The sequence below is a fragment of the Psittacula echo genome, assembly GCF_963264785.1.
Source record: "Psittacula echo genome assembly, chromosome: 2".
In the NCBI taxonomy this organism is placed as follows: domain Eukaryota; kingdom Metazoa; phylum Chordata; class Aves; order Psittaciformes; family Psittacidae; genus Psittacula; species Psittacula echo.
The window spans coordinates 119,794,385-119,810,613 of NC_137737.1; the positions used below are offsets into that span (position 1 = coordinate 119,794,385).

Consider the following 16,229-nt stretch of genomic DNA (forward strand, 5'->3'; position numbering starts at 1 on the left):
GTGGAGTTCCTGTGAAAGGCCCATGCTGGGGCTGCACAGATCAGCCCTGAGGACAAGTTAAGGCTTGTCCACCTGCCTGAGAGTAGTGCATGCAAGGAGGAAACATTATGCCTAAGGAATTATGTTTAATAGAATCTCTGCACTTTGAGCTGAGAAAATGTCATTGTGCTTTAGCATAAAAAGAGGATAAAAGTATAATATCCATTGTCTACAATCTTCCGTGTATCTTTTGTTTGGGGTTTATTTGGTTGGGGGTTTGTTTTGGTTTTAAATTTGACATTTGTGGCTTAGATTTTAAACATTCCTCCTTTGAAGACTATTTGCTTGGTAGCCCACCTTTTCCACCGAGACATTAGCAAATACTACAAATGTTACAACTAAGTTAAACATAATCTGAAGTGCTTTTAGCCAGGGAAACAGTTTCTGTTCCTGACCTTCACACTCCTTTGCATTTATCAGGTTACATACAGAACTGCCTCATAATCTGAATGTCAGACAGGCATGCCTTGGAGTGGAAAAGGTACAACAGATAAATGTATTCCAGTACATCAACATTACTCTTAAGGCATACCATAGTTCTTCCACTATTATCAAAAGTAGCTTTTTCGGATGCTTGCTTAAATCCCTGGATTTCTGGTGTTTTTTTTTTTTTAATTACCTATTAGCATTCAGTAATAAGACCTTGTACTTTGTATCTGAATCATAGATGCTAATAACTGGATAAGAAACAAGAACATGTGTCATTATTTTTCCTCTATTTTTGGTTTATTGCTTTTTAGGGACATCTTTATAATGGACTAAATTTGTTATCATTATATAGAGAAGGACCTCACTCTCCCTGAGACATCCAGAAACTGCACCAGGCATTTGCATAGATGCTACATTAGACTGACTTGAAACAGTGAACTAACCAGAGATGATCAACTCAACTCCTACTTCCCTTTCTCAATTAAGTATTTGACTAATTTCAACAGTTCTGTGGATTCCTCCAGGCAGGACGCACTGTGCCTAGACAAGTTTATGTTTCAATGTGCTGATTAACATCCAGAGTGGAGAATATGGCCCTTCCAGAGGCCTTTTCCAAGGCTGCAAAATTGATCCAACTCTACATAGACTGCATAGAGGAGACTTGTAAGTAGCCAGTGACTCAGAAATTGTAAGAAGAAACTTGCTGCAGATGCAGGAATGACCACTTAGGACAGTCTCTTGTACACAGTTTAGTGTAGTTAGGTATTTGTGTGTAGCTCAAGATAATCACGAGGGATGGATCATGCGTGTGCTGGAGCGGTGCCAAGGAGCATGGGCCAGCTGGATCCAAGAACCGTGAACAATTCAGAGAGTCTCATCCAGCCAACACCACCACTACAAGGACCTCTGCAACAGAAGCTCCTGTTGCCATCTGGACACTGACTGGCTGTCCTGTTCAGGGAATGCACACAGATGATGCACAGAGACTTGATTATTACCAAAATCAGATCCCATTGACTACCCAAGAACCAGCAGAATAGAACCTTTTAGTCTTTCCCTATCCATATGAACCAGAGAGTCATATATTTTCTATTAAATCATGGCTACCAAGCCCTCACCAAGCAGACACAAGTGTCTTTGATAGTGCTGACATTACTTTGTACAGTCAAGTTGATGTAATTGGACTGAAATACATTTCACGTTATATCCAGCAATTGGCTAAAACTGTGCCCAGGATGAGGTGAAACAATGCTGGAGGTGGTAGAGGTTGAAGTCCTTTGGTTAAAAGTATCTCACCTCATTCCATCAGTAGTCTAAAAGTGATTCACAGAATTACAGAACGGTTGAGGCTGGAAGGGATCTCTGGAGATCATCTAGCCCAACCTCATTACACAAGCAAGGTCAAGTGCAGCAGGTCGCTCAGGGCCATGTTTAGTCAGGTTCTGAGTATTTCCAAGGGTGGAGACCCTACCACCTCTCTGGGCAACCTGTGCTAGTGTTTGATCATCCTCACAGTGATTCGTATTTTTTAATGTTTAAATTGAATTTCCTGTATTTCAATTTGTGCCCATTGTCACTTACCCTTTTGCTGGGCACCAGTGAGAAGAGCCTGGCTCCTTCTTCTTCACTGCTTCCCACAAGATATTTATACACACTGTTAAGAAGACATGTGCAAGATCGCGCCCATCTCCAGTTTTTAAATCCCCTGTGTTTTCTTCTGCAACCCATTTTCAAGCAAGGCACGTAGCTGCTCCAGATGGTGGGGACAGAGAAGGCAGACCCCAATTCTCAAAGCACAGAGAGCATCCAGCACAGAGGGTTCTCACACAATTTGCTCATTCTCATAGCACCTTCTGAGAGGTCTGGAAATCTGAGAAGATAAAGGAGGCACAGGGAGTTTAGAGCAGTGACATTTCCATTTTGGTGTCAGGGAGATAACCTAAAGAAAGAAAAGCCATTTTTGATTGGCTTGTCCTTCCTCAGCAAGACAAATTTTAGGGTATGGATCTGTCTTGTAGTACAGCAACCTAGTAAGGGAGTTTAAGGTAACAGAGAATTAAACAAGAACGAGAGACCAGGAAGCACCTGAGGTTTTTGAAATCCAGGTATATTCAGGGATAAAGTTGCCACAAAATAGGTTAATGAATCCCTCTACTGGGACTCGGAAGTAACTTCTCCTCCTGGACCTTCCTCTCTTACCTTAAAGCAGCCTCAATCTTAAAGAGGGAAAGCACTAAAGCTCAGTGAGGCTACCCAAGTGACATAAGAAAAAACCCCAAAACAGAGCAGTAATTTGAGCCTGAACATGCAAGATATTAGTCTTCCTGAATTTAAAAGGACATAAATGAAAACAGAACAGAATCCCATAGGTCTGAATGTTAAACTATTTAAAGAAATATATCTAGAAGCCTGAACATACTTAAACTACTGTGCAAAAACTAAAACCATCCATCTCTACATTTAGTTTATACTCAAACCAGTAAGAATTCTCTCAAAGAATAAATACAAAGCTATTCAGAGTGGAAATAGAGAACAATAGCTTATGCGCACCAGTGCACATTCACCCTCTGCGTTTTCTTAGTTAGATGGAAAAGGTCACTCTCTGTGGTAAGATAAAACTCTCCCTGTTTGTAACCATCTGTGTAAATGCATTCAGGAAGCAGAAGGAGGATTTTTAAACAAAGCATTTATATTTTGAAGAAAGGCATTTCAGACAATTCATAACACCTCTGCATAGCACCACCTGGTACTAAGTCCAACCCAAGATATGAAGTCACTTTTCTCCACAGCATAAATAAAAGTACCAGATCAGATCCTCAGCTGGTATAAATCCTCTTCTCTTCACATCACATAATAAAGTGATGTAGTTTTCCAGCAACTGAAAATTTGACACATGCTACACGTAACCAGCATTAATACTTCAAAATTGCATGTCTAAGAATTTTCTCTCATCACGACAAATCTTGATGTCCCAAAAAAAACATCCTCTTTATTGATGGACATACTTATATTTGATTGTCCCGGGAAATGAAACAGAAAACACTTGACACTAGCCAGTAGCAAATCCATTTAAAAGCAGATATTAATCACACACCATGCAAACTAAAACCTTGGAAAGAACACCTCCATCTCAGTTTTATTTCAGATTATCAGCATTTTATGTCAGAGCTATTCAGACCAAATAAGTGACTGTCCTGGGCGGGCTGGTGTGACAACAGGCTGTATTTACCAATTGCCATTTTCAAAGTGCACACCTGGTAATAAGGAACAGAATATTTTGGCTGATGGAAGAACAGTTGCATTGGTGTTTACAGAAAATGCACCAAGTTTATTTATTTTTCTAACTGCATTATGTAATTTCTCTGTGGAGAGAAATCTGCCCAGTTCAATCGCAGGTTCTTTCTCACTTCAATGCCGTATTGACTGAAAACCAGTCTCCTGTCAGACTTAAGTGATATACCTGACAGGGCCATGTGTACACCTTGCTCTCCTCAGGAGTGCACCCTTTTGTTCTACAGCCAAATAACAGCTCTAAACTATGCCTCATCCTTTAATGCACTTGCTTTTACACACACTTCAGCTCTGAGAGCTCCTTAAGCTCCAAAGTCTTCCAACTGATTGCTACTACTAAGGTTTTCCCTGTCCAGCTCTGTACCTGCATTTCTTTGCAACATCATACTACTGGTTTAAGAAAACAGAGATCATTATTTGAGCATCACAGTCAGGTTGTGGGGTCAAGTTTAGACCACCTCTAATGGTACTTAATGACATACAGGAGCTGGCGGGGGCACCCATGTGCCTTTTATCCTTTTTCCACAGTCCACCACTTGTGTAGCTAAATGTAGGTGTCAACAGATATAATTTCCTTTACAATTTCAACGTAAGCCGTTAGATCAAAATGCTGTTGATGATTCAGATTTTTTCATTATTAAAACCACCTGATCACCCACAATATCAGTCTAGCAAATAAGGAAAGCCCTCTTGCACAATTAGCAGTCACACTTCCACTGGTTTTGGTTACAGTTTGTTGAGGCTCTTTGGATTAATAATGTGCGAGAATGAACTTGAAGAGGTTGCTAATCACTGGTACCACGTACTAGAGCACTAGGAGCCACAGGTGAATAATCCTTCAACAAATACATACTGTTAATCTCATCATTGATGCAAAGAACACAGGCACTAGTCTTACTAATTGGTTTGACACAGTACATCACCCAGTCTGACCATCTGATGTCCCAAATTAACAACCATAACATTATATGAACAGAACTTTTTACTTGGAGGTCTAAAAAAAAAAAAAAATCCTCTCCTTTTTGCACTTGAGCACCTGAAGGCTACTGAGGGCAAAAAAATAGCTACCTTCATTCGCACAGACCCGCAAGTCAGCCAAGCAACTGTTTAAATTGCTGGTAGTGTGGGCTGTGCTATAAAGAAACAAAGAATTTTTGTAAATTACTCATATAATATTCACTGGAGATGTTCATAAATCTACTGTCCATTCCTGCACACAGCACAACCCAAAACAGTAATTGGAGCAGTTGTCTGGAAAGGCTCATTACGCAGCTGTGGTGGCTGCAGCAAGAAGCAGCTAAGCATGATGGAGAACTTGGACAACCCATAGTGAAAATCTCGATATAGTAGAGGTAGCAGGAAAACAACCATATACATAAAACAAGACTTTCTGTTTGCATCCCATTAATAGCTCTGTCAGCTCGCTGCAAGATCTCATCTCTATGACTTTTATTCATACACCTTCCAAGATCATTATACTGCTCTGTGTACAGTCATACTTGGACAGCCTTAATACTTTTTAAGCTGCTTTTCTTTGAAAAACAATCCTTGATGACTTGCACAAACTCAGTGTCTGTGCCTTTGTTTCTATGCCAGCCAAGAAGCAGCTTATGGGAGAGCAAAAGCAGCAGATAGGGAGCTCATAGTAAACTTCTTATACCAGCACGCACAGCTTCAAAACTGTAGGGTTTGGGTTTGCCTGGTTTGCCTCTTTTCTTTTTTCTTTTTTTGAATTACATCTCTTTTGTAAAAAGCAAAGAAATTTAGAAAGCCACTATATATCCATCAATATATGAAATTAAGACATATCCTTTAGGCAGAGCCCATCTCTTCCTATGCATTCAGTGGCTCATGTCTGGCAGTGCACGGTCTCAGTACAATCACAGCTGGGATACACCCTTGAAACAAATTGTGCTGCAAACATGAACATTTTCACTTCAGTTTGCAATTCTGGTTAGAGGGTGAACCACAGAAACCTAGAATTCTAATGTAAGACATCCGTTTCTGCAGATTAATCATTCCTATGTAGCCAAAGGGAGCCGGTCCAGGTGGAAAGGTCAGACAGAATGATGTGCTTGACAACACCTTGGGGAAAAAAAAAAAAAAAGGCAGGGAAGAATGAAGTTAGAAAAATGACGCTGGGATGGATCACTTACTCACTGCTTGTGCTATGAACTGGACCAGTCTGATACGTTTTTGTCTTAATACTATCTGCCAAAGGAGTTTCTACACTTTGTAATCACCTGCACCAGTGCTCAGCTCTCTACCTTGCTATCCATAAAAATCAAGCTTAGATTTTACTTAGCCCAAGCTAACTCATTATTTCTCTCTGAAAGAAACAGAGAATAGGAACACACCATAACCTTTTACTGATCAGATGATCAATATGCTTCTCAGTTCCCCTTTCTACATTAACAACCCAAACTCCTACAGCTTTTCTGCATAAATCATACTTTCTAAACATCTTGTTAGACAGAAAAGATGCTCTTTCTTGGCATGCAATACCCATAGTACTTGCACAGAGGAGTAAATTATTCCTGTATCTTACCACAGTATTCCTGTTAATACACCACAGAAGTCACATCCAAATTAGTTTGTGATCCACTCCAAACCTCTATCAAATGTACAATATGACTGAAAACTGCCACAGGAAATGCATGCATGATAATCACTGAAGAGCTCTGTAATTCAAGAGCTTGAGTTGTCTTTAAGCCAATGGATACATTCTAGTCCTGTTTCTCTTATTTCCCATTACTCTAATACAGCTCTGTTATGAAAGCATCTAAAAATATCTTTCAAAGAAAGTCTTCATCACATAAATGACCAAATCTACTTGCTTACTCAATAAGTTGGTATACATTTGACAAATAAAAATTAAAATGCACCATTTAATCTGAAAAAGTGTGTCTTGAATTTTTGTGTTGCTCGATCCTTCATTTTCTGCAAACTGTGTGAAATATCATGCAACGATGAACATTCATAAAAATCCATAGCACCAGAAAACTTACAAGTAAGGTGTATGATTCAGAAGTGAAACAAAGACACGATGCTGCTGAACAGTTTTTGCCATACAGCTATTTCTATACTCTTCCTTTTCATTAAAGATGTCAAAGAGCAATTCTGAAGACCCTGAAATGGTAACAATGGATCCAGAAGATCTCTTGAACTAAGTCACAGTGGGATGAGGTAGGGAGGAAGAGCATATTCTTCCTACTTCTGCCATCCTTTACCTTTCTTCTAAAAATAAAAAAAAGCAAACAGGAACCGGCTCTTCTACTTCAGACCATTGTCAGTTCAATTGTAATAGGGATTAGAGAGATGAATGTGTGAACTATCCACATAAAACATCTCGAAAGTGAGAGTAGCTGGATTAGTCTGTATAAACTGCACATTATTTGAATCCAAGCTATGCTTTTCTAATCAATAATGTGTTTACTGTCCAAAGCAGCCTGAAATATTGTTAGATATGTTATCATTCCAATAATGCTTTATATGCTATCATTTTCTAATCGAAATACAAAGATCCTCTATTTTAAAAAGTGTAGGTATCTGGAAGGAAATTAGTATTTAGGGCTTCATTCTATTCCTGTGAATCTGAAACTCTGAAGGAAAGAAAACTGAATCTACAAATATATTCTACGTTTCGCATTTATTCTTCCACATTTTCAAACAAGAAGGATTGTGGCGGTTTTAGGAGCTGTGTTCTTGTTCTGATTTTCTATTTCTGGGCATTTAGAGATTGTTTGTTAGATGAGGTGAACACAGTTACAAAATGGGTTATCATTTCTATCTGCATTGTTGTTCTTACATTTTATTCTCCCTGCAAAACAGGTGCATCTTCTTCTCAGCATGTCATGCCATTTCCTCTTAGGAGAGTGGGTGGTTCTCACAGAAATAAAAAGTATTGAGCTCTGTAAGAAACAAATTCTGCATAAAAAAACATTATAGCAAAATGTAATGCTGCACTCTGATGAAATAATCTCCTTTTTTCTCCTGACACTTCTTTGGAGTCTGTGGCAATGTCTGTGCATTCTCCCCTCAAGCTACAACAGTAATATTTCCTAAACCCGGCTGAGCATTTCAGAAAGGAAGACAACTTTTAACCCTCCAGTGCTCAGTTCATCACATTGTGAACTTTCATGTCTTGTATTCAATTATCAATTTTAAAAGAACTCAAAATCGGCAGCAGCTGATTTTCATTCCCCCACAGTTGTCATGGCCTCAAAAGGTTTAGCAACCTGAAAAAACCTACACACACAGGGATCCCATGACTCAGGAGGATGACTAGTAATGTATCCAAAAATCAAATACAATCAAAAGAAAGACACTCATCTTTGTACAAGCTGGCATTTCATCTATAAAAGACATCTGTCACTTAGATGTGGCACAACACTCAGCATAATAGGGAGAGCATTAAGTGCTGTAGAGCAGGTTTGAGCTCATAGAGAGAAAGGTCAGAAAGGGACAGGGACCTCAAGGGTACTTGTCATTAACACCCCTTCTCTGCAGAGTCTGCAGAATTCAGGCTCCAAAAAGGTGTCCTAGAACAGTGCAAAAACCAGTGCTACCACCAAAAATTGTTTCATGCTGTCTTCAGTTGGGGAGGCAACCAAAAACATGCATGTTAAATACTAACATCCATTTGTGTGCTTTCTCCATTAGTAATTCCTCGTCTTACAGAAACAATTGATGACTCCTTGACAGAAACACACATTAAAGAAACTGTGGCAGTCAGACCTATAATGGACAGATAAGGACTGTCCCTTTCCCTTTGCTACAGGGCATCCAGCAGGTTTGAGACATTTCACCAATGGCCAGATTTTCAGGAGAGCTCAGAAGTATCACTCAAGCATCACTCAGCCTGTGCATTGGCTAATCAAGAGAAAGAGAGAAACAAAGAAAGAAAATAGGCTGTAATTACCTCTACTCTGTACCATTTCTTTTAGGACTGGCCTTTAAGTCAAAACCTCAGGAAACCCTTTTCAACTCCTAGGCTTATATATCACTGTACTAAGAGCTGCAGCTCTTCGAGAGCCCTCACTTCCAGTTTTTACTCTCTGCATCATCACTCCCTTTTCTTTGTATTCCCACCCATGTGCAGAATTCATTAGCCCTTTGCCTTCCATCAGAGCACTTAAATCAAATGAGTATATCTTCCAAAGCATTCAACACCCAAGAGCTTCTGTGGGGAAAAAAAAGAATAAATAAATCAGGCATTTAGCAATTCAATTCCTTTGGGGCTGTGGCCTTCAGCACTTCTTGGTAAGGCTTTTAAGGCAGACAAAAGGAAAAAAGGAAAACAGATAAATATATGTTTCTTACTTCCCCCTTTTCTTGCTGTCTTGTAGCCCATGGGATCAGAGCGGATGGAGATGCGAAAACGGCAGATGTCTACGACCCAGGAGACCCCAGGTGCTGCACAGGCTCCGCTCAGCGCAGGAAATCGAGGGTCCAATGCCTGCTGCTTCTGTTGGTGCTGCTGCTGCAGCTGCTCATGGTAACCCCTCTCATTCAAGCCTCTGGGGAACACAACAGCAGGGGAGGGAGGCAATAGCCAGCATACAGACAACACAAGCCAAACAAAACAGCTGGGTAATTCTGCAGGTCTGGAACTAAGAGAGATTACTGTGCTCTAGTACTATGCACAACCTTCTACTCTAGTTTACTCTTTTTTTTTTTACTCTGCCATAGAAATAATATTTTTTTTTAAATAATCTCTGTACAGTATCTCTGTTGTACTTTTGTTGTCAATACTTTGTAATGGAGGGTCTGTTTCATGCATGACTGGTTCTTCTCAGTCTTGAGCTTCAACAGTGTTTCCAGTAAAAACTGAAAGCAATATCAGAATATGTCACGGCTTTAGATCCAGGACTGGGACTTAACATGCAGCACAGACTGTTAAGTGGAGTTAGGAGAAGGTGGTAGAATTTGTAGGGCAGAAAGCAAATAACCAGGTGCCCAACACTGTTCTTTTATTTCAAAGGCAACTGGATCTGTTGTCATTAATTACTGTTGCCAGCTGATCCTTAGGATCAGAGACTTCAAACATTGTGGGTATTTGCTGAAGATGAGGAGTTAAGCAAAACATAATTCAGAAGAACTCCCATGACAAGTGTTAAGAAGGAAAATTTATCAAGGAATCAAAGCAAGAGGAAAAGGAATCACTCGGTTCCTTAAATTAATGATGTGTTCACATCTCTCTCTTACCAGCTCCTCCAGATCCAAGTGATTTTATTCAAAACAAAAGCTTTCCCCACTCAAAGTCCCGTATCTGGTTCAAGGCCAAATGTTAATTAATGGGCAAGACCAGAACTTGCATTGAAATAAAAAGAAAAAAGTCTTAAACAACTGTAGGAGTTCAACCAAAACACTGAGAGCAAGCTGAGTGCTTCTTACAAATGCACTATCCACCACATACACACTTCAAAGCAAGCAAACCTGTCACTGAGGTGAAGAAGTCAGAAATAACATTATAGCCCAGACTAGACAGCTAATCCACCATTTTTTTCCAACAGGAGCTGATACAAATGCTTTGGAGTACGCCATTAAAGGCAAGAGCAGGCTGATCACTCCTTTGCTATTAGTACTCAACTCATCAGAAGCAGAGATACTCACTTCTGCCCTCCCTAATGCAAATAGTTAACATTTTGTAAGGACTAAAGGGTGCTTGGAGTTCTTCTGCAAGATGCCAAGTACTCTGGCTGTGATCCCACTAAGTTTTTCAGCAGGTGCTTAGAGGTAAATTATGGGAGAGTTTAAGGAAACACTAAGTACTGTACCCATACGGGATGACGGTCTTCCGCCTCAGAGGACAGCATCTATGTTAAAGCATCCCAATACAGTTTCCAGTGTCATGTGCATACCTGTCCAGTGCAATCCTATAGAATCATACAGAATGGTTATAGGTCCCATAAAACAGACTATCAAGTGGCTCAGTCTAGAGTTGCATTACACAAACAAGTCTTTCCATAAAAGGGAAAAAATAAGGCACATTTATCTACTAAGAGTACATAAAATTTGCATTATCTTTTAAATTGTTGATAAACTGCTTTTTTGCTATTTTACCTGATATTTTCCAGGATGCTCGTTTTCTGTGCACCTCGCTATTCAAACAATTCGAAGAAAGCAATTTACTCAATAGGGTCTGTGAAAGTACCTGAATTTCATGATGCCTAACATTCCTATTTGCATTTCAGAATCACCTGGGAAACCAGAACAGGCTCCAAAACAGAGCAGCTTGTTTTAGCTTTAAAATAATTTGATTTTTTTGAGAACAATTGTTTTCTAGTAGCAAGAAATGCAAAACAAACCGTAATTATGCTATTTATATTCCCTATTCATAGAGCTTTTCCTCAAAATAGCTCAAGCACTTTGAACAGAAAAATTATGAATAGGAATAAAAATAGCAGTCTACATGAGTCATGCAGCTAAGTTGCTGAACATCCAATATTCAGCATACTCTTAATAGTGGATTTAGAGTGAAGAATTAGTGAAATGAGTCTCAGCTGGATGCTCAGAGCTTGCATTCATTCCTAAAGCCACAACGCAAGCCTCCAACCTGTTACTTTTCCAAATCCTAAGAAGATGCAGTATTGCTCTAGTTTGTTTTTCTTTACATGTACATTTCTAGGGAAAAAGCCTGCCTGAGAGGCATTTTCTGAGGAATGACATGTTCTCTTAAAGAAGCTGTTACTGCTTTTGTCTTTTTTCCCCTTTCATGCATTATTCTATGAAGACACTTATCTTTTCTATTGGATCTGTTGGTTCCCTTCAATCCAAAAATAACAAGCATACCACTTCTTATCTGGGTGTGAGGAGTACATAATATACTACTTTTCATATTAAAAAAAGGCCAGAATCCTATATATCCCAAAAGAATAGAGAACTAACAATACTACTTAGTTTTTAAATCTTATTCTAAAATGATGAACTGAAATCACAGAATCATAGAATGGTTTGGGTTGGAAGGGACCTTAAAGCTCATCCAGTTCCTACCACCTGCCATGGGCAGGAACACCTTTCACTAGACCAGGTTACTCAAGGCCCCATCTAACCTGGCCTTGAACACTGCCAGGGATGGGGCAACCACAATGTCTCAAATGAGACATACTCATTTCCAGTCAAACTCAAAACGATATTGAGCAATTATTTATCTGCTTTTCATGCCACAGGCCTCACATTTTTAAGCATGTATTAGCACTTTCTTAAAGTTGCAATCAATTACCACACTGTCTGGCTAGATCTACATCTGAAACCCAAATGATGCTTACAGTTCCAACATCACATACTGAAGTGTCTAGCTTGCTTAAAACTTGCTCTCCAGCTTCTGAACTCTAGCTTTTTTGTAACATGGTATCACCACTCTAAACCAGAGTCTTGGCCCTCATCATGCCCTATAGATATAAAAAATAAGCCAAGAAGAAAAAAGATCAACCACCACCAAAACTAAACCAACCAACCTGGTCTAGTGCAAGGTGTCCCTGTTCATGGCAGAGAGGTTGGAACTAGATGATCCTTAAGGTCCCTTCCAACCCAAACCATTCTGTGATTATATGAGCCTTGAAATCTAACTCCTAAAACCAGTGCATCAGATCTAACTTAAGTAAAAAAATTGCATTGGGCATGCACAGTATAATAAGCATCAATAGAGAGCAGATCTGCTACGTAATAAAGGGTACGTGTGTACATTTATTCATAGATATATATCCCATATACGTATACACACACACACGTGTATATATATATATATATATATATATATAAACACTTGTGCCTTTATAGATATATATATAGGCACTTGGACTTGATTATCTTTATGGGTCCCTTCTTACTTGAGATATTCTATGAATCTACAACCCCTGTATAGAAAATGTATGTGATACAATATTGAAGAGCATTCTGCTACATTAAAGTTTGCCAGGTTTATTCAAGTGTAAAATTAATGTCAGAGTGTAACTATGGGTAATGTGGCTACTGTTAGCCTCTGCTACCTAATTTCTGTCAAATATCAGAGGAAAAGCATCTGGTGTACCTTCAGCCTCTTCCTCTATAAAGCTGGCTGAAGTTTTGTTTGCTACTTTGCAGTCTTACTGTTAGAAATCAAGATGAAGAGAGAGCAAGGAGAACATCTCATGAACTGCAAGCAGAGGGTATTCCAAACTGCGAGGAAAGGTATGGTCTTAACCAAGTGTTCTGTCAACTATAATGACATAAAGCCAACAAAACATACTAGATAATTAAAGTGAATTACCCGAATTTGTCGTTTATGTTGAATTTGCGGTCACCTGTCTTTTAGCTCTTAAGGAACCAAGATCTATAATCTTTTACCTTATTTATACAGAGGATGTAACTGTATCCCCACTTGCATAGCATGGCAGATCAAAACCAGCACTGTGAACAGAGTCTCCCTTTTTTCCTGAAATAACTTTAAAACACACCCTGTTCCCACCCAGCAGCTATGTAATGAAGATAACTGGCAGTGCTTAGCCTTACGAAAATAATAAAGAGGAGCTCAAATCCTCCCACGAGTCAGGAACTGCCTCTTGCTCAAACAGGTAGGAGCACCTGTAACAGACAGGAGGGTACCTTTCATAGGATTTTGAATCATTGCTTCTTTCTACATATTTTCATTCCGTTTCTAACAATGATTCAACAAGGACTATTGGGTATAGAAAAAAATGCTTAGCATTTAGTCCAAAAAATGGACTTCTTTGTTGCAATTACTTTGAACAGTAAATTGCAATTTCAGCATTGAAGCACTAGAAATCATCTGCATCTGAGTTTTTGATAAGCACACTTTGAAAAAACATAAGTATGTTTACTAGAGTTTGCACTAGGAAGGTCCAGTGAGGAATGGAGCCCCATGAACCTTGTGATTTTGTTCCATCATGATGGTAGCTGCAAACAGCTTGAGTAACTGCCATTCATTTCTCTCTTCTTGTTCTCTCATTCCTCTTCCTGTCCTCTTCTTCCTCCTCAAGCCCTGCTCCTACTCTTGAAGAAGTAAATGCCTGGGCTCAATCATTTGACAAGTTGATGCTTACTCCAGCTGGCAGAAATGCTTTTCGTGAATTTCTACGAACAGAATTCAGCGAGGAAAATATGCTTTTCTGGATGGCCTGTGAGGAACTGAAACAAGAATCCAACAAAAGTGTCATTGAAGAAAAAGCAAGACTAATTTATGAAGATTATATTTCTATCCTTTCTCCAAAAGAGGTATATTAACTTTCCCCAATATGTTCTTTGATGCTGCTTTGCATAGTTAGTTCTATCATGTGTTTAAAGCTACAATACTCAGGGAGAACTTGCCCCTCTATTCCATTGTCATCAAGCAGGAATTTAGGGGAAAAAAAGGCAGACCCATTGTTGAGGATCTCACCTCAAAACTACTGAAAGTAGTCAAAGCTACTTTCACTGGCTGCAAAAGCTCTTCCTACGCTACCCTGGCATTCTGGTGTGGAATTTTTAGTTTGAGGCACAAATATACAGATGATCACTTTATCCCTGATCAAATTTTGTTGCACGAATGAGTTTCTTTATTCTTTGCACTAGAAAGGGGATGTGTGCATCTCCCCAAAAGCACAGCAACCACAAGTAGTGTTATTTGCAAAGCACAAATTACTCAAAGAGCAGCTGACAAAATATGGTAGAGAACAAACATGCTGACTTCCTGAAAATTTTCAAAACTACATCGCTGTTGCTGTTAGCAAACGTGTCAAGTTTTGAAGACACTTCAGTTTAGTTTGAATATAAACCTGCCAAGTAGACTGGAAATTTAAACCTTCCAGTATCACTGCAAAACTCAAACTTAATTGTTTGTGGTGCAAGCTATACTTATGTATTTATAAAAACGCTCTGTAAATCTAGTCAGCCTATTCCAGTAATACTAATGTCTTTCTACTGACACTAGAGCCTTGCAGAAAAAAAGAACATTATTTGTATGTTGCATGGAGTCATTATATAGCCATATCTGTGGTTCACAGCAATTCACCCTGCTTTTTAACAGGAATTCGATTAAGCAACAGCTTAAAACAGGGTTACAGTTTCCGTCTGCGTCATACTGCTTGCTCCAAATTCAGTCTCTTTACAATAGCACTAACTCCCAAGGAAACAAACTGTCACAAAAAATTACAAATTCTCTCTATTACAGAGCAGGAAGCTGGTCTGGAAATAGTCCACCAGTCTCTCAGGTTTCAGTAATAATGGGATCACAGCCAGCCTTGTCCAGAGTAAAGTCACCTCAGGGAGAAAATTTCTGTATCCATACTAAAGATACTACTACTTCCAAATTTCAACAAAGTCATTTGCTGCCCAAGTATATTTATCAGTTTTTACACTCTTGAAGGACACCAGCTGAAATCACAGAATGTTTTGGGTTGGAAGGGACCTTAAAGCTCATCCAGTTCCAAACCCCCTGCCATGGGCAGGGACACCTTCCACTAGACCAGGTTGCTCAAAGCCCCATTCAACCTGGCCATGAACACTGCCAGGGATGGGGCAAGCCACAGCTTCTCTGGACTTCCCTGTTACAGTTCCTCACCACCCTCACAGAAAAGAACTTCTTAGTATCTAATCTAAATCTACCCTCTTTCAGTTTAAACAAACAAGACTACCTTTTCAAACAGTAAAACAAACCTAAACCGCCACATGTACTATGCACCAGTATTATTTACGTGACTTTCTGTTTTAATATGCAGGTCAGTCTGGACTCCAGAGTAAGAGAAGTTATTAACCGAAATATGCTGGAACCCTCACAACACACCTTTGATGACGCACAGCTTCAAATTTATACCTTAATGCACAGAGACTCCTACCCACGGTTTATGAACTCTGCTATTTATAAGGACTTGCTTCAGTCCTTATCTGAAAAATCCATTGAAGCATAGAATTTTTTCTTAAACGTATTTATTTTAAAACGAACAGAACTCTGGGCTACACCAATCCACAGGGAATTTAGAATTAATCAGATATTTACCTGAAAATAACTCAGGCAAGTTTTACTACAGACTGAATGATTTAAACCCGCACAAGGCTCTGACACAATCAGCTAACTACAATTTCTGATCAAACTCAGTGTGTCTTTGCAAAAGAGAATGAAGAGAATGATGAGAAAATGTTGTTCAAAAACTGCAGTATTTCTTTTTCTTCAAACACAGCATGCAATTCAGAAGCAAAACTGTTAGCAGCGTATGTCTGAGGCACAAACACCAACTGAGCATGAAGACTACATTTTAAGTGGATTGTTAGAATTTTCTGGAAAACCAAACCAGCTGCCCCATCCACACTGTGCCCAAACTGAAAACAGTACTGTCAACATCTGCGTTACAAGAGACAAAGTTTCACATATACCTGGCTTACGTACAATCCACTTCTCTTGGTATATTTAATGCATACATGGTGCAGTAATGGAAATTGGTATGGCAATCCCAAGTTTATGCAAACTAATGGTTGAAATCATGCTGCCTATAAAA

General features: G+C 39.2%; 1 protein-coding gene across 2 annotated transcripts in view; it reads left to right on the top strand.

The window, feature by feature from the left end:
* RGS20 (regulator of G protein signaling 20) overlaps positions 1 to 15,644 on the top strand; it is a gene marked incomplete at both ends in the record, with an annotated part of 38,978 nt that extends 23,334 nt beyond the window's left edge. For both annotated transcript variants that reach the window (XM_080611652.1, XM_080611653.1), the window contains 4 exons: positions 9,108 to 9,256; positions 12,844 to 12,930; positions 13,740 to 13,974; positions 15,456 to 15,644. In XM_080611652.1, the coding sequence (XP_080467778.1) occupies positions 9,108 to 9,256; positions 12,844 to 12,930; positions 13,740 to 13,974; positions 15,456 to 15,644 (660 nt within the window). The remainder of the gene's footprint in view (positions 1 to 9,107; positions 9,257 to 12,843; positions 12,931 to 13,739; positions 13,975 to 15,455) is intronic.
* Between the last annotated feature and the right edge of the window lie 585 nt (positions 15,645 to 16,229).